General features: G+C 45.3%; 1 protein-coding gene across 2 annotated transcripts in view; it reads left to right on the top strand.

Moving 5' to 3' along the window:
• The window catches only part of LOC118391530 (SH2 domain-containing protein 3C-like), a 56,701-nt gene that overhangs the window by 29,518 nt on the left and 8,411 nt on the right, over positions 1-18,772 (top strand). The window contains exons 3-8 of one of the 2 annotated variants that reach the window (XM_052458432.1): positions 3,274-3,426; positions 3,660-3,937; positions 4,227-4,364; positions 7,892-8,007; positions 8,773-9,308; positions 17,558-17,673. In XM_052458432.1, the coding sequence (XP_052314392.1) occupies positions 3,274-3,426; positions 3,660-3,937; positions 4,227-4,364; positions 7,892-8,007; positions 8,773-9,308; positions 17,558-17,673 (1,337 nt within the window). The remainder of the gene's footprint in view (positions 1-3,273; positions 3,427-3,659; positions 3,938-4,226; positions 4,365-7,891; positions 8,008-8,772; positions 9,309-17,557; positions 17,674-18,772) is intronic. The other variant, XM_052458433.1, reaches the window with a different exon arrangement.

An 18,772-nucleotide genomic window follows, 5' to 3' on the forward strand; every position in this document is an offset into this window, starting at 1 on the left:
TGGACTCAGTCTGTGTGAAATAACAGAGGTTGATATGATTATTTTATGACCTCCCCTTCCTCTGTCCCCCATACATACAACATCTGTCAGGTCCCTCAGTCAAGTATTGATTCAACTACACATATTCAAGCACATATTCAACTACATAGCCTCATAGAGAAGGGCAGTGATTGGTAGATGGGTAACAATAACAAATCAGACATTGAATATCTCTTTCAGCACATGGTCAAGTTAATAATGAAGCTGTGGATGATGTATGAACCACCTAGACACATGGAAGATGCAGTTGTCCTGAACTGACCTGCAGGAAAAGAATGAAACTGCTCAGTGATGTTTCCATTATTATTTTATTCAACTTTATTTAACTTGGCAAGTCCGTTAAGAACTCATTCTTATTTACAATGACGGCCTAGACCGGCCAAATCCGGACGACGCTTGGCCAATTGTGTGCCACCCTATGGGACTCTCAATCACTGAGATGCAGTGCCTTAGACTGCTGCGCCACTCGGGAGCCCCATGAGGCCATTGGTCATTTTAAAAGAGTTACAGAGTTCAATGTCTGTGATGGAAGAAAACTGAGGATGGATCAACAACGTGTGACTCCACAATAATGACCTGTGGAGTGAAAGGAAGAATACAAATATACAGAATAAAGTGCAAAACATGCATCTTGTATGTAACAAGGTACTAAAGTAATGCTGCAAATGTTTAGGCAAATGTTTAGGCAAATCCAACACAACACATCACTGAGTAACTGCCTCCTTATTTTCAAGCATGGTGTTGGCTGCATCATGGTATGGGTGTGCTTGACATCTGCAAATACTGTGGAGTTTTTCAGGATAAAAATAAATGGGATGGAGCTAAGCACAGGCAAAATCCTAGAGGAAACACTGCTTGCTTGAAAATCATCGGTAAGACTTGAAAGTTGCTCTCTAGCCATGATCCCCAACATCTTGACAGAGCTTGAAAAATTATGAAAAGAATAATGGGCAAATATTGCACACTCCAGGTGTGTAAAGCTCTTAGAGACGTACCCAAGAAGACTCACAGCTGTAATCAATGCAAAAGGTGTTTCTAACGTATTGACTTAGGGAGCTGAACACTTAGGCAACGACTATATTTGAGTTATTTAATTTACACCATAAAAAAATATACAGTACCAGTCAAAAGTTTGGACACAGCTACTCATTCAAGGGTTTTTCTTTATTTTGACTATTTTCTACATTGTGGAATAGTAGTGAAGACATCAAAACGATGAAATAACACACATGGAATCATGTAGTAACCAAAAAAGTGTTAAACAAAATCTAAATATATTTTATATTTGAGATTCTTCAAATAGCCACTCTTTGCCTTGATGACAGCTTTGTACACTATTGGCATTCTCTCAAGCAGCTTCACCTGGAATCCTTTTCCAACGGCCTTGAAGGAGTTCCCACATATGCTGAGCACTTTTTAGCTGTTTTTTCTTCACACTGCAGTCCAACTCATCCCAAACCATCTCAATTGGGTTGAGGTTTGTGGATTGTGGAGTTCAGGTCATCTGATGCAGCACTCATCACTCTCCTTCCTGGTCAAATAGCTCTTACACAGCCTGGAGGTGTGTTGGGTCATTGTCTTGTTGAAAAACAAATGATAGTCCCACTAAGCGCAAACCAGATGGGATGGCAATTTGCTGCAGAATGCTGTGGTAGCCAAGCTGGTTAAGTGTGCCTTGAATTCTAAATAAATCACTGACAATGTTACCAGAGAGCACCATCACACCACCTCCTCCATGCTTCACGGTGGGAATCACACATGCGGAGATTATCCATTCGCCTACACTGCGTCTCACAAAGACACGGCGGATGGAACCAAAAATCGCAAATTTGCACTCATCAGACCAAAGGACAGATTTCCACCAGTCTAATATCCATTCCTTGTGTTTCTTGGCCCAAGCACGCCTCTTCTTCTTTTTGGTGTTATTTAGGAGTGGTTTCTTTGCAGTAATTCAACCATGAAGGCCTTTTTCATGCAGTCTCCTCCGAACAGTTGATGTTGAGATGTGTCTCTTACTTGAACTCTGTGAAGTATTTATTTGGGCTGCAATTTCTGGTAACTCTAATGAACTTATCCTCTGCAGCAGAGGTAATGCTGGCTCTTCCTTTCCTGTGGTGGTCCTCATGAGAGACAGGTAACTCTAATGAACTTCTCCTCTACAGCAGAGGTAACACTGGGTATTCCTTTCCTGTGGCGGTCCTCATGAGAGACAGGTAACTCTAATGAACTTCTCCTCTACAGCAGAGGTAACGCTGGGTATTCCTTTCCTGTGGTGGTCCTCATGAGAGTCAGTTTCATCATAGCACTTGATGGTTTTTGCAACTGAACTTGAAGAAACGTTCAAAGCTCTTGGAATTTCCCGAATTGACAGACCTTCATGTCTTAAAGTGATGATGGACTGTTGTGTCTCTTTGCTTATTTGAGCTGTTCTTGCCATAATATGAACTTGGTCTTCTCCCAAATAGGGTTTTCTTCTTTATACCCCACCTACCTTGTCACAACACAACTGATTGGCTCAAACACATTAAGAAGGAAAGACATTCCACAAATGAACTGTTAAAATGCATTCCAGGTGACAACCTCATGAAGCTGGTTGAGAGAATGTCAAGAGTGTGCAAAGCTGTCATCAAGGCAAAGGGTGGCAACTTTGAAGAATCTCTAATATATATTTTGATTTGTTTAACACCTTTTTGTCCCAGCTTTTGACTGGTGCTGTATATATCTTTTCTTCTTCCACTTTGACATTACAAAGTATTTTTGTGGAGATTGTTGACAAAAGAAATACAGTTAAATCCATTTTTAATCCCTCTTCGTAACACAATAACATTTGAAGAAATACAAGGGGTATGAATAGGTTTGCAATGCCCTGTAACAATCCTCATAGGAAAGCTTCTTTGTGTCGGCTCAACTCTTTGGACAACCAGTATGTCGCCTAGCCCCTAGATACGATTCCTAGAAGACAACTTACAGTCAATTAAAGCATGCCTTCATTTGACGTTACATATCTGCGATCTACAGGACTCTCAGAGTGCATAATAAATTGTCTTTGTGCCAAACTGTGATTTTAAAGCCACTTTGTGTGCAGTCTTATTTCCACTGGAAAAGGGGAGCGGAGTTACCCAAATGTTATATAATAAACCTTATAACAATGTAATCATAACTTTAACGACGTTATAGAACGACCCTCATAACACTGTCACTGAATAACACTCTTTCTCTTCTGTCGACCTCCAGGTGTCGGAGACGGTGGTGCTGCGAAACGGTGACTTCCTGATCCGTGATTCGCTGATAAACGTGGGCGACTATGTCCTGACGACCAGGTGGAACTATGAGGTTCTGCACTTCAAGATCACCAAGGTCCTGGTCAGGTCCAGCACTGAGTCTAAGGTATGTATTGTAACTTACATAATTTACATCATGTTGTTGGATCTAACTTTACTGTTTTGAAAGGATTTAGTTATTTTTTATGACAGTTAAACTATTTAAAATACAAAGAATCCCAGAGGATGACACATGAAGAACATGAAAAACACTTATTTCCAATTTGTTAACCACAAGTGAACACATGTCCATTTATTTAACATTTGAAAAGGTTCATAATGATTTCAATTCAATTCCAGGTCCAGTACCTGTTAGAGAAAGACAGTTTCGACTCCATACCTGAGCTGATGAGGTACTACGTGGCCGGACGGCGACCTGTCTCCCAGCCCAGCGGAGCCCTGATCTACTGTCCAATCATACGCACCCTCCCCTTGCGTTACCTGGAAGCAACGTTTGCCTTAGCCAATAGCAGACATGGCCTAGCCCACTCACCATCCAGTCAGAAAGGAGCGTACATTAAGAGGCGGAGCGTGACTATGAACGACGGATTGACCACGGACAAGCTGATACCTCACAGGTCAGAGACGAGAGGAGAGGGAGTCTTTCATAGATTGTTACTCAATCTTCTTCTTGAGATTCTTGTGTGTGTGTGTGTGTGTGTGTGTGTGTGTGTGTGTGTGTGTGTGTGTGTGTGTGTGTGTGTGTGTGTGTGTGTGTGTGTGTGTGTGTGTGTGTGTGTGTGTGCAGGTGTATGTACAGTATGTATGTGTGTATGTCTGTGTGCAGGTGTATGTACAGTATGTATGTGTGTCTCAGTGGTGTAAATCAGATGTTTCATTGCCCATTCATTCCCATTGTGTGGTCAGTGACGTGGAGTCCATCAGTCCAGTGGAACCACCAGTTCCCCCAGTCCCAGTACCAGTCCAAGTACCTGCATCAATACCAGTAGCAGTACCAGTTGTTCCAAAGCCAGAAGTGGAGGCTGCTGTCGTGGGGTGCAAGTGGTGTGTGTGAACCTGTTTGGGTCAGAACACTGGTGTCATAACAGAGCACTGACCCCTTCTCAGTCTCACCCCCTGCCTCAGATTCACTGAGAACATGTGTATACTGTAGCTACATTGCTCTGTGTTAGACTAGCTTCTACACATGCAGGTCTCTTTCCTCCTCCTCTGCACAGCAACCAGGGCCTGAGTGTAGGAGAGATCAACCGTAGCCTGGTCATAGATCTGTTTGTGTTGTCTTGTCATCTCTTTGTGTTGTCTTGTCATCTCTTTGTGCTGTCTTGTCATCTCTGTGTTGTCTTGTCATCTCTGTGTTGTCTTGTCATCTCTTTGTGTTGTCTTGTCATCTCTTTGTGTTGTCTTGTCATCTCTGTGTTGTCTTGTCATCTCTGTGTGTTGTCTTGTCATCTCTTTGTGTTGTCTTGTCATCTCTTTGTGTTGTCTTGTCATCTCTTTGTGTTGTCTTGTCATCTCTTTGTGTTGTCTTGTCATCTCTTTGTGTTATCTTGTCATCTCTTTGTGTTGTCTTGTCATCTCTGTGTGCTGTCTTGTCATCTCTTTGTGTTGTCTTGTCATCTCTTTGTGTTGTCTTGTCATCTCTTTGTGTTGTCTTGTCATCTCTGTGTTGTCTTGTCATCTCTGTGTTGTCTTGTCATCTCTTTGTGTTGTCTTGTCATCTCTGTGTGTTGTCTTGTCATCTCTGTGTGTTGTCTTGTCATCTCTGTGTGTTGTCTTGTCATCTCTGTGTTGTCTTGTCATCTCTGTGTTGTCTTGTCATCTCTTTGTGTTGTCTTGTCATCTCTGTGTGTTGTCTTGTCATCTCTTTGTGTTGTCTTGTCATCTCTTTGTGTTGTCTTGTCATCTCTGTGTTGTCTTGTCATCTCTGTGTGTTGTCTTGTCATCTCTTTGTGTTGTCTTGTCATCTCTTTGTGTTGTCTTGTCATCTCTGTGTTGTCTTGTCATCTCTTTGTGTTGTCTTGTCATCTCTGTGTGTTGTCTTGTCATCTCTTTGTGTTGTCTTGTCATCTCTTTGTGTTGTCTTGTCATCTCTTTGTGTTGTCTTGTCATCTCTGTGTGTTGTCTTGTCATCTCTTTGTGTTATCTTGTCATCTCTTTGTGTTGTCTTGTCATCTCTGTGTTGTCTTGTCATCTCTTTGTGTTGTCTTGTCATCTCTGTGTGTTGTCTTGTCATCTCTTTGTGTTGTCTTGTCATCTCTTTGTGTTGTCTTGTCATCTCTTTGTGTTGTCTTGTCATCTCTTTGTGTTGTCTTGTCATCTCTGTGTGTTGTCTTGTCATCTCTGTGTGTTGTCTTGTCATCTCTGTGTTGTCTTGTCATCTCTTTGTGTTATCTTGTCATCTCTTTGTGTTGTCTTGTCATCTCTTTGTGTTATCTTGTCATCTCTTTGTGTTGTCTTGTCATCTCTGTGTTGTCTTGTCATCTCTGTGTGTTGTCTTGTCATCTCTGTGTTGTCTTGTCATCTCTTTGTGTTGTCTTGTCATCTCTGTGTTGTCTTGTCATCTCTGTGTTGTCTTGTCATCTCTTTGTGTTGTCTTGTCATCTCTTTGTGTTGTCTTGTCATCTCTTTGTGTTGTCTTGTCATCTCTGTGTGTTGTCTTGTCATCTCTGTGTTGTCTTGTCATCTCTGTGTGTTGTCTTGTCATCTCTTTGTGCTGTCTTGTCATCTCTGTGTGTTGTCTTGTCATCTCTTTGTGCTGTCTTGTCATCTCTTTGTGTTGTCTTGTCATCTCTGTGTTGTCTTGTCATCTCTGTGTTGTCTTGTCATCTCTTTGTGTTGTCTTGTCATCTCTGTGTGTTGTCTTGTCATCTCTTTGTGTTGTCTTGTCATCTCTGTGCTGTCTTGTCATCTCTGTGTGTTGTCTTGTCATCTCTTTGTGTTATCTTGTCATCTCTTTGTGTTGTCTTGTCATCTCTGTGTTGTCTTGTCATCTCTGTGTTGTCTTGTCATCTCTTTGTGTTGTCTTGTCATCTCTGTGTGTTGTCTTGTCATCTCTTTGTGTTGTCTTGTCATCTCTTTGTGTTGTCTTGTCATCTCTGTGTGTTGTCTTGTCATCTCTGTGTGTTGTCTTGTCATCTCTGTGTTGTCTTGTCATCTCTTTGTGTTGTCTTGTCATCTCTGTGTGTTGTCTTGTCATCTCTGTGTTGTCTTGTCATCTCTTTGTGTTGTCTTGTCATCTCTTTGTGTTGTCTTGTCATCTCTGTGTGTTGTCTTGTCATCTCTGTGTGTTGTCTTGTCATCTCTTTGTGTTGTCTTGTCATCTCTTTGTGTTGTCTTGTCATCTCTTTGTGTTGTCTTGTCATCTCTTTGTGTTGTCTTGTCATCTCTTTGTGTTGTCTTGTCATCTCTGTGTGTTGTCTTGTCATCTCTTTGTGTTGTCTTGTCATCTCTTTGTGCTGTCTTGTCATCTCTTTGTGCTGTCTTGTCATCTCTTTGTGCTGTCTTGTCATCTCTTTGTGCTGTCTTGTAACTGATATGGTTATTGTCTTGCCAAACAGACAGTAACCATAAGAGTTGGTTATGTATCTCAAATAGATGGGACCAGGCTAAGGTTGACCTGTGTTTCACCTCTTCTCAGTAGACCAATGGGGTAAAATGTCCACCTATTCTCAGTAGACCAATGGGGTAAAATGTCCACCTATTCTCAGTAGACCAATCAGGTAAAATGTTCACCTCTTCTTAGTAGACCAATGGGGTAAAATGTTCACCTCTTCTCAGTAGACCAATGGGGTAAAATGTTCACCTCTTCTCAGTAGACCAATGGGGTAAAATGTTCACCTCTTCTCAGTAGACCAATGGGGTAAAATGTTCACCTCTTCTCAGTAGACCAATGGGGTAAAATGTTCACCTCTTCTCAGTAGACCAATGGGGTAAAATGTCCACCTATTCTCAGTAGACCAATGGGGTAAAATGTTCACCTCTTCTCAGTAGACCAATGGGGTAAAATGTTCACCTCTTCTCAGTAGACCAATCGGGTAAAATGTTCACCTCTTCTCAGTAGACCAATCAGGTAAAATGTTCATCTCTTCTCAGTAGACCAATGGGGTAAAATGTTCACCTCTTTTCAGTAGACCAATGGGGTAAAATGTTCACCTCTTCTCAGTAGACCAATGGGGTAAAATGTTCACCTCTTCTCAGTAGACCAATGGGGTAAAATGTTCACCTCTTCTCAGTAGACCAATGGGGTAAAATGTTCACCTCTTCTCAGTAGACCAATGGGGTAAAATGTTCACCTCTTCTCAGTAGACCAATGGGGTAAAATGTTCACCTCTTCTCAGTAGACCAATGGGGTAAAATGTTCACCTCTTCTCAGTAGACCAATGGGGTAAAATGTTCACCTCTTCTCAGTAGACCAATGGGGTAAAATGTGTAACTGGCACTTGATTTATGAGAAGACTTGATTTGGAGCTTTGTGAAACGTGCTCAATAGAGACGTATGGTTCAGACCACATGGACCCACGGCCGTATTAAAAACAGATGGAAAATCCGTGTTGGTTTGTTGGTGTTTGCAGCTCCTCTACTATTCACAAAGACGCCATGACGAACTGTGCTCTGAGTATGGACCTCATCCAGGAGTATCGCCGTCCTCCTTTAGGGGAGACACCTCTCTCCCCAGCCTACAGCCACAGTGAGTCCTTTCTATGGAGATTATTGAATTATTAAGAGATTATAGATCATTCATTGAGATGATTGCATACTGTGTGGGTTTGGTGGTCCTTTTGTTTGAGCCTTTCAGGAGCCAGATGGGAACTTTTGTGGGTTTGCACTTTTGGAATCGTCCATTGGGCCAATTGCACCATTCAATCAATCAAACGCAGCTGAAGTACATTGAGTGTACAAAACATTAAGAACACCTTCCTAATATTGAGGTGACCCCCCCCTTTTGCCCTCAGAACAGCCTCAATTTGTCGGGTCATGGACTCTACAAGGTGTTGAAAGCGTTCCACAGGGATACTGGCCCATGTTGACTCCAATGCTTCCCACGGTTGTGTCAAGTTGGCTGGATGTCCTTTGGGTGGTGAACCATTCTTAATACACTTGGGAACCTGTTGAGCGTGAAAAACCCAGCACCGTTACAGTTCTTGACACACTCAAACTGGCACTTAAATATGTTGTCTTTCCCACTCACCCTCTGAATAGAACACATACACAATCCATGTCTCAATTGTCTTAAGGCTTAAACATCCTTCTTTAACCTATCTCCTCCCCTTCATCTACACTGATTGGTGGATTTAACAAGTGCCATCAATAAGGGATCATAGCTTTCACCTGGATTCACCTGGTCTAGGTGTTCTTAATGTTTTGTACACTCTGTGTATTTGTAAGAAAATCAATACTATTTGTGAACCCAGGTCTGGAATTTACATGTGTAACCCTGTGCTTTGCTGTCCAGTCCACAGACACAGAACCCGGTCAGGGGTTAGAGTTCTGGCCGTGGTGCCCCCCTCTCCAGTCCTGAGACACTCCAGCGACCCCCAGCTCAGCCCAGGCTCCAACAACAACCTACCAGACATGCTAGCAGCCAGCTCCCACTCCACACCGGGCCCCAGCTCCTACGAAACCCCAGCAGATGGCTCCGAGACGGGGGGCAGCTACTGCGACTTACGGCCCACCCCGGCCCTCTGTCCTAAGGCTCCCTGTGCCGCCGGCATGCACCCCACACCTCCCACTAAGAGCTACGTGGAGAGGCTGCGTGTGGAGGAGGGCCATGGGCCTGCCCCAGGGAGGGAGGATGGGGCTGGAGAAGAGGTGTTCATCGCCCCCCTAGTGGAGACAGCCTCCTCCTTCAGACCAGGGAAGTACCTCTCGCCACTGATGCCCCAGGAGAACAAGCCCTTAGAGATGAGCATTCTGAAGAGGGTTAAAGAACTTCTGGCGGAGGTGGACGTTAGGACAGCTGCTAAACACATCACCATGGCTGACTGCACGGTAGGGACACCGCACACATACAGGACACATAGAGGGACAGTAATGAGTCTTTCTCCATTCTGGTTGTTTTGTACTGTTCAATTCAACTTCAACCAAAAATAATTTCATCACTTTTATCATTTCTGCATAGTGGAAAAAGTTTTGTCATACTTGAGTAAAAGTAAAGATATGTTAATAGAAAATTACTAAAGTAAAAGTGAAAGTTAACCAGTAAAATAAATCAAATCAAAATCAAATCAAATTTTATTTGTCACATACACATGGTTAGCAGATGTTAAATGCGAGTGTAGCGAAATGCTTGTGCTTCTAGTTCCGACAATGCAGTGATAACCAACAAGTAATCTAACTAACAATTCCAAAACTACTGTCTTATACACAGTGTAAGGGGATAAGGAATATGTACATAAGGATATATGAATGAGTGATGGTACAGAGCAGCATACAGTAGATGGTATCGAGTACAGTATATACATATGAGATGAGTGTGTAGACAAAGTAAACAAAGTGGCATAGTTAAAGTGGCTAGTGATACATGTGTTACATAAGGATGCAGTCGATGATGTAGAGTACAGTATATACATATGCATATGAGATGAATAATGTAGGGTAAGTAACATTATATAAGGTAGCATTGTTTAAAGTGGCTAGTGATATATTTACATAATTCCCATCAATTCCCATTATTAAAATGGCTGGAGTTGGGTCAGTGTCAATGACAGTGTGTTGGCAGCAGCCACTCACTGTTAGTGGTGGCTGTTTAACAGTCTGATGGCCTTGAGATAGAAGCTGTTTTCAGTCTCTCGGTCCCAGCTTTGATGCACCTGTACTGACCTCGCCTTCTGGATGATAGCGGGGTGAACAGGCAGTGGTTCGGGTGGTTGATGTCCTTGATGATCTTTATGGCCTTCCTGTAACAACGGGTGGTGTAGGTGTCCTGGAGGGCAGGTAGTTTGCCCCCGGTGATGCGTTGTGCAGTCCTCACTACCCTCTGGAGAGCCTTACGGTTGAGGGCGGAGCAGTTGCCGTACCAGGCGGTGATACAGCCCGCCAGGATGCTCTCGATTGTGCATCTGTAGAAGTTTGTGAGTGCTTTTGGTGACAAGCCGAATTTCTTCAGCCTCCTGAGGTTGAATAGGCGCTGCTGCGCCTTCTTCACGACGCTGTCAGTGTGAGTGGACCAATTCAGTTTGTCTGTGATGTGTATGCCGAGGAACTTAAAACTAGCTACCCTCTCCACTACTGTTCCATCGATGTGGATAGGGGGTGTTCCCTCTGCTGTTTCCTGAAGTCCACAATCATCTCCTTAGTTTTGTTGACGTTGAGTGTGAGGTTATTTTCCTGACACCACACTCCGAGGGCCCTCACCTCCTCCCTGTAGGCCGTCTCGTCGTTGTTGGTAATCAAGCCTACCACTGTTGTGTCGTCCGCAAACTTGATGATTGAGTTGGAGGCGTGCGTGGCCACGCAGTCGTGGGTGAACAGGGAGTACAGGAGAGGGCTCAGAACGCACCCTTGTGGGGCCCCGTGTTGAGGATCAGCGGGGAGGAGATGTTGTTGCCTACCCTCACCACCTGGGGGCGGCCCGTCAGGAAGTCCAGTACCCAGTTGCACAGGGCGGGGTCGAGACCCAGGGTCTCGAGCTTGATGACGAGCTTGGAGGGTACTATGGTGTTGAATGCCGAGCTGTAGTCGATGAACAGCATTCTCACATAGGTATTCCTCTTGTCCAGGTGGGTTAGGGCAGTGTGCAGTGTGGTTGAGATTGCATCGTCTGTGGACCTATTTGGGCGGTAAGCAAATTGGAGTGGGTCTAGGGTGTCAGGTAGGGTGGAGGTGATATGGTCCTTGACTAGTCTCTCAAAGCACTTCATGATGACGGAAGTGAGTGCTACGGGCGGTAGTCGTTTAGCTCAGTTACCTTAGCTTTCTTGGGAACAGGAACAATGGTGGCCCTCTTGAAGCATGTGGGAACAGCAGACTGGTATAGGGATTGATTGAATATGTCCGTAAACACACCGGCCAGCTGGTCTGCGCATGCTCTGAGGGCGCGGCTGGGGATGCCGTCTGGGCCTGCAGCCTTGCGAGGGTTAACATGTTAATGTCTTACTCACCTCGGCTGCAGTGAAGGAGAGACCGCATGTTTCCGTTGCAGGCCGTGTCAGTGGCACTGTATTGTCCTCAAAGCGGGCAAAAAAGTTATTTAGTCTGCCTGGGAGCAAGACATCCTGGTCCGTGACTGGGCTGGATTTCATCTTGTAGTCCGTGATTGACTGTAGACCCTGCCACATGCCTCTTGTGTCTGAGCCGTTGAATTGAGATTCCACTTTGTCTCTGTACTGACGCTTAGCTTGTTTAATAGCCTTGCGGAGGGAATAGCTGCACTGTTTGTATTCAGTCATGTTGCCAGACACCTTGCCCTGATTAAAAGCAGTGGTTCGCGCTTCCAGTTTCACACGAATGCTGCCATCAATCCACGGTTTCTGGTTAGGGAATGTTTTTATCGTTGCTACTACTACTTGAGTAAAAGTCTAGAAGCATTTGGTTTAAAATATACTTAAGTATCAAAAGTAATTGGAATTGATAAAATGTACTTAAGTATTAAAAATAAAAGTATAAATCATTTCAAATTCCTTCTATTAAGCAAACCAGATGGCACCATTTTCTTGTTTTTTAAATTTACGGATAGCCAGGGGTACACTCCAACACGCAGACATCATTTACCTATAGCCAGGGGTACACTCCAACACTCAGACATCATTTACCTATAGCCAGGGGTACACTCCAACACTCAGACATCATTTACCTATAGCCAGGGGTACACTCCAACACTCAGACATCATTTACCTATAGCCAGGGGTACACTCCAACACTCAGACATCATTTACCTATAGCCAGGGGTACACTCCAACACGCAGACATCATTTACCTATAGCCAGGGGTACACTCCAACACTCAGACATCATTTACCTATAGCCAGGGGTACACTCCAACACTCAGACATCATTTACCTATAGCCAGGGGTACACTCCAACACTCAGACATCATTTACCTATAGCCAGGGGTACACTCCAACACGCAGACATCATTTACCTATAGCCAGGGGTACACTCCAACACTCAGACATCATTTACCTATAGCCAGGGGTACACTCCAACACTCAGACATCATTTACCTATAGCCAGGGGTACACTCCAACACTCAGACATCATTTACCTATAGCCAGGGGTACACTCCAACACGCAGACATCATTTACCTATAGCCAGGGGTACACTCCAACACTCAGACATCATTTACCTATAGCCAGGGGTACACTCCAACACTCAGACATCATTTACCTATAGCCAGGGGTACACTCCAACACTCAGACATCATTCACCTATAGCCAGGGGCACACTCCAACACTCAGACATCATTTACCTATGGCCTGGGGTACACTACAACACTCAGACATCATTTACCTATAGCCAGGGGTACACTCCAACACTCAGACATCATTACAGATAGCCAGGGGTACACTCCAACACTCAGACATAATTTACCTATAGCCAGGGGTACACTCCAACACTCAGACATCATTTACCTATAGCCAGGGGCACACTCCAACACTCAGACATCATTTACCTATAGCCAGGGGTACACTCCAACACTCAGACATCAATTACCTATAGCCAGGGGTACACTCCAGCACTCAGACATCATTTACCTATAGCCAGGGGTACACTCCAACACTCATACATCATTTACCTATAGCCAGGGGTACACTCCAACACTCAGACATCATTACAGATAGCCAGGGGTACACTCCAACACTCAGACATAATTTACCTATAGCCAGGGGTACACTCCAACACTCAGACATCATTTACCTATAGCCAGGGGCACACTCCAACACTCAGACATCATTTACCTATAGCCAGGGGTACACTCCAACACTCAGACATCATTTACCTATAGCCAGGGGTACACTCCAACACTCAGACATAATTTACCTATAGCCAGGGGTACACTCCAACACTCAGACATCATTTACCTATAGCCAGGGGTACACTCCAACACTCAGACATCATTTACCTATAGCCAGGGGTACACTCCAACACTCAGACATCATTTACCTATAGCCAGGGGTACACTCCAACACTCAGACATTCTCTTGACAAGTGTGTGAATTGGACCATTTTCCTGTTCTGCTAAGCATTCCAAATGTAACAAGTACTTTTAGGCGTCAGCGAAAATGTATGGAGTAAAAAGTACAGTATTTTCTTTAGGAATGTAGTGAAGTAAAAGTTGTCAAAAATAAAAAATAGTGATGTAAAGTACAGATACCAAAATAAATGACTAAATATTTTTACTTACTTACTTTACACCACTGCTCAGTAGAGATAATTTCCACACTGCCATGTAGAGCTGCACGATATGGGCAAATAATCTAGGACTTATCTTTAACCAAATGTTGCAATTGCGATTTGACTTGCAAATTAGAGAAAAACTGTTGGAATCATGGAAATAGAATGACTGTTCTAATTCTACTGTTAGAATATAATAGTGGGTACTTTGAATACAGTGTTTGAGATGACAACAAATTAAAATGCCAGGGAGGAGTTATTGTAACAGGGTAGGAACTAAAGTGTTGATAAGTGTTTCCTAGGGGACCCTATACGCTTTGGCTATATTGCATGTTTTCTCTTAGCTACTTTATGTAGCTAACATGTTCTTGCTTTGCATATTCCTCTTTGATTTAGAAGATCAATCCAATTCAATCAAATGTATTTATATAGCCCTTCTTACATCAGCTGATATCTCAAAGTACTGTACAGAAACCCAGCCTAAAACCCCAAACAGCAAGCAATGCAGGTGTAGAAGCATGGTGGCTCGGAAAAACTCCCTAGAAATGCCAGAACCTAGGAAGAAACCAGGCTATGAGGGGTGGCCAGTTCTCTTCTGTGTCAGGTGGAGATTATAACTGAACATGGCCAAGATGTTCAAATGTTATTTGATGACCAGCGGGGCTAAATAATAATAATCACAGTGGTTGTCGAGGGTGCAACAAGTCAGCACCTCAGGAAGAAATGTCAGTTGGCTTTTCATATCCGATCTTTCAAAGATTCCAAGAACACAGGATGAGATGTTACTATCCTTTGTGCAAGCACTTCCAAGAGTTAATGAACAGTGAGCGTGGTGAAATTTGGGGAGCGCATCGTCAGTAGTGTACCTTTGGTTCCTAGGGTGTTTCGGCCTTTCACACTATACACCCTCCTCAAAGGCGGCCAGCGACAGGGTGATCAATCCTACGCTTGCGTCCCATTCCCAATTAGTCATAGGAGTTGCCTTGTTGTTGATAGCCAACATCCCATGGGACTATGCATGGCAGGGGCGTCCTCCTCCCTGAGTCAGTCATTGTTGACTGCATACCTCCTGGCCCTCTCACTTCGGGGCCCAGCTGGGGTCTTTCCTCTTCATCCAGAGCCACTGACTGCTGCCTTCTGCCGCCTCTGATACAGCTTTGATTGCCGAACGCTGGCTCTGGCCCTTAATTCCCAGGTCTCTAAGCAGTCTGGTTGTAGATGTTGCCACAAAACCTCTGCAGCCCACCTCCACTGGTCGGACTTCTGTGTTCCAGCCATGATGCCGTGCTTCGGTAGCTAGATCAGCATAGCGCAGATGTTTTCGCTCATAAGCCTCATCTACTGAGTTTTCCCAGGGTACTGTGAGCTCAATGATGAAGACCTTATTGAGTGAACGGGACCAGAGCACCATGTCAGGTCTTAGGGTGGTAGTTGCGATCTCCGGAGGAAACACAAGTTGCCGGCCAATGTCAGCTAGCATTTTCCAGTCGCGGGCCAAGCGCAGCTGGTCTCGCTCTAATGGTGTAGAGCCGCTCTTCGGTGGTTTAGCCCCTTCGCGGACAAAGTTTGTCCGTAAGGAGTGTGATGCTGCTTTGGGTGGTAGGGAGTTGGTGGCAGCTCGCTTGTCCTCCAGGGCGGACGCAAGGTTTTTAAGGACTTGGTTGTGACTCCAAGTGTAGCGTCCTTGGGCGAGGCTTGTTTTACAGCCTGTGAGAATGTGCCTGAGGTTGGCTGGCATGGAACAGAGGGCACATTCCGGATCTTCACCATACCATTGGTGAAGATTAACTGGTGTTGGAAGGACGTCATATGTTGCTCTGATGGAAAAGCTCAACCGCCTCGCTTCCATGGCCCACAGATCCTTCCAGCTGATCTTCAGCTGATCTAGAGTATCTCCAGCTGATCTAGAGTATCTCTACCGCTCCTGCCGTCTCTAGAGAGTTGAAAACAGCAGGTCTGGGACAGGTAGCACGTCCGGTGAACAGGTCAGGGTTCCATAGCTGCAGGCAGAACAGTTGAAACTGGAGCAGCAGCACGGCCAGGTGGACTGGGGACCGCAAGGAGTCATCAGGCCAGGTAGTCCTGAGGCATGGTCCTAGGGCTCAGGTCCTCCGAGAGAGAAAGATAGAAAGAAAGAAAGAAAGAAAGAGAGAAAGAAAGATAGAATTAGAGAGAGCATACTTAAATTCACACAGGACACAGGAAAAGACAGGAGAAGTATTCCAGATATAACAAACTGACCCTAGCCCCCCCGACACATAAACTACTGCATCATAAATACTGGAGGCTAAGACAGGAGGGGTCGGGAGACACTGTGGCCCTGTCCGACGATACCCCTGGACAGGGCCAAACAGGCAGGATATAACTCCACCCACTTTGCCAAAGCACAGCCCCCACACCACTAGAGGGATATCTTCAACCACCAACTTACCATCCTGAGACAAGGCCGAGTATAGCCCACAAAGATCTCCGCCATGGCACAAACCTAAGGGGAGGGATGGGGTTGCACAAACTGTTGCACAAACAACATGCTGATTTAGGTCTACACCATCACTGGTGTTATCAGGTTGTATTAGCTAGCTACATTTGCTCTTACTCAGTACATGTATTAGCTAGCTAGCTATTAGCATTAGCGGCTAACAATTTGCATCTCACAAGATTTAGTACAACTTGCTAAGAAAAGACAAACTAGCTGTTTGCTGATGTAAGAAACACAAACTAATAGTGTCATTACAGAACACTATTGGATTTATATTAAGAAGCAAAGTGAAGACAGCATTGTTGTCATCAACATTGTTGTATGTGCTACATTGACCATGCAGACTGAACGCAAGTGTCTCGTGGTTAAGGAACAGCATGCGCTCCTTGAGTGACAGGGGGCATAGCTATGTCTGTGTGGAAAGTGGCACGGAGAGAGCTGAGAGAGATGACTCAAGTGGCGATGTAAACTATAAAAATTTACATTGCGCATGGCGCATGGCGTATCACGTTTAACAAACCAAGCATTGGTTTGCCTGCATCAATACCGGTATATCATAAAATATGGTATAGCGCCCACTATTTACTCTACTCTACTATTTGGTAACATTTGAATTAAGAGACAATTAACCACCAGTCTCAGTGACCATGAATACATTAAGTTAGAAATTACAATAAACCCTTTCTTCCTCTCTCCCTCTTCTCTCCTCTCTACATTTCCTCCCCCCTCTCCTCTCTCTCCATTTTCTCCCTCCCCCTCTCCTCTCTCTCCATTTTCTCCCTCCCCCTCTCCTCTCTCCATTTCCTCCCTCCCCTCTCCTCTCTCCATTTCCTCCCTCTCTTCTCTCTCAATTTCCGCCCTCTGCTCTCTACATTTTGATCTCTCCCTCCCCCTCTCCTCTCCTCTCCTCTCATCTATTCTCTTCTCTTCTCTTTCCATTTCTGCCCTCCCTCTCCTCTCTTCTCTCTCTCCATTTCCTGCCTCCTTCTCCTCTCCTCTCTCTCCATTTCCTCCCTCTCCTCTCTTCTCTCTCTACATTTCCTCCCTCCCACTCTCCTCTCTCCACCTCTCTCTCTCCATTTCCTCCCTCTTTTCTCTCTCCATTTCCTGCCTGCTTCTCCTCTCCTCTCTCTACATTTCCTCCCTCCCACTCTCCTCTCTCTACCTCTCTCTCTCCATTTCCTCCCTCTTTTCTCTCTCCATTTCCTGCCTCCTTCTCCTCTCCTCTCTCTCCATTTCCTCCCTCTCCTCTCTTCTCTCTCTACATATCCTCCCTCCCCTCTCCACCTCTCTCCATTTCCTCCCTCTCCTCTCACCCCATATCCTCCCTCTCCTCTCTCCTCATTTCCTCCCTCTTTCTCCATTTGCTCCCTCCCTCATTCCTCCCTCCCCATGTGTTGTGCTCCCTCCCTCTGTCTGTGTGAAGGTTGCTAGGATACTGGGTGTTACCGAGGAGATGCAGAGGATGATGGGAGTGGGCTCGGGACTGGAGTTGTTGACTCTTCCTCACGGACACCAGCTGAGACTGGACCTACTGGAGCGGTAAGGGTTCAGGTGGTAAGGGTTAGGGTTGTGGTTGAGGCTAGGGTTAGGGTTGTGGTTGAGGCTAGGGTTAGGAGTAGGGTTGTGGTTGAGGCTATGGTTAGGAGTAGGGTTGTGGTTGAGGCTATGGTTAGGAGTAGGGTTGTGGTTGAGGCTAGGGTTAGGAGTAGGGTTGTGGTTGAGGCTAGGGTTAGGGTTGTGGTTGAGGCTATGGTTAGGAGTAGGGTTGTGGTTGAGGCTAGGGTTAGGAGTAGGGTTGTGGTTGAGGCTAGGGTTAGGGTTGTGGTTGTGGTTGAGGCTAGGGTTAGGGTTGTGGTTGAGGCTAGGGTTAGGAGTAGGGTTGTGGTTGAGGCTAGGGTTAGGAGTAGGGTTGTGGTTGAGGCTAGGGTTAGGAGTAGGGTTGTGGTTGAGGCTAGGGTTAGGGTTGTGGTTGAGGCTAGTGTTGTGGTTGAGGCTAGGGTTAGGAGTAGGGTTGTGGTTGAGGCTAGGGTTAGGGTTAGAGTTGTGGTTGAGGCTAGGGTTAGGGTTGTGGTTGTGGTTGAGGCTAGGGTTAGGGTTGTGGTTGTGGTTGAGGCTAGGGTTAGGGTTGTGGTTGTGGTTGAGGCTAGGGTTAGGGTTGTGGTTGAGGCTAGGGTTAGGGTTGTGGTTGAGGCTATGGTTAGGAGTAGGGTTGTGGTTGAGGCTATGGTTAGGAGTAGGGTTGTGGTTGAGGCTAGGGTTAGGAGTAGGGTTGTGGTTGAGGCTAGGGTTAGGGTTGTGGTTGAGGCTAGGGTTAGGAGTAGGGTTGTGGTTGAGGCTAGGGTTAGGGTTGTGGTTGAGGCTATGGTTAGGAGTAGGGTTGTGGTTGAGGCTAGGGTTAGGAGTAGGGTTGTGGTTGAGGCTAGGGTTAGGGTTGTGGTTGAGGCTAGGGTTAGGAGTAGGGTTGTGGTTGAGGCTAGTGTTGTGGTTGTGGTTGAGGCTAGGGTTAGGAGTAGGGTTGTGGTTGAGGCTAGGGTTAGGGTTGTGGTTGAGGCTAGGGTTAGGGTTGTGGTTGTGGTTGAGGCTAGGGTTAGGAGTAGGGTTGTGGTTGAGGCTAGGGTTAGGGTTGTGGTTGAGGCTA

The sequence above is a fragment of the Oncorhynchus keta genome, chromosome 12, assembly GCF_023373465.1.
Source record: "Oncorhynchus keta strain PuntledgeMale-10-30-2019 chromosome 12, Oket_V2, whole genome shotgun sequence".
In the NCBI taxonomy this organism is placed as follows: domain Eukaryota; kingdom Metazoa; phylum Chordata; class Actinopteri; order Salmoniformes; family Salmonidae; genus Oncorhynchus; species Oncorhynchus keta.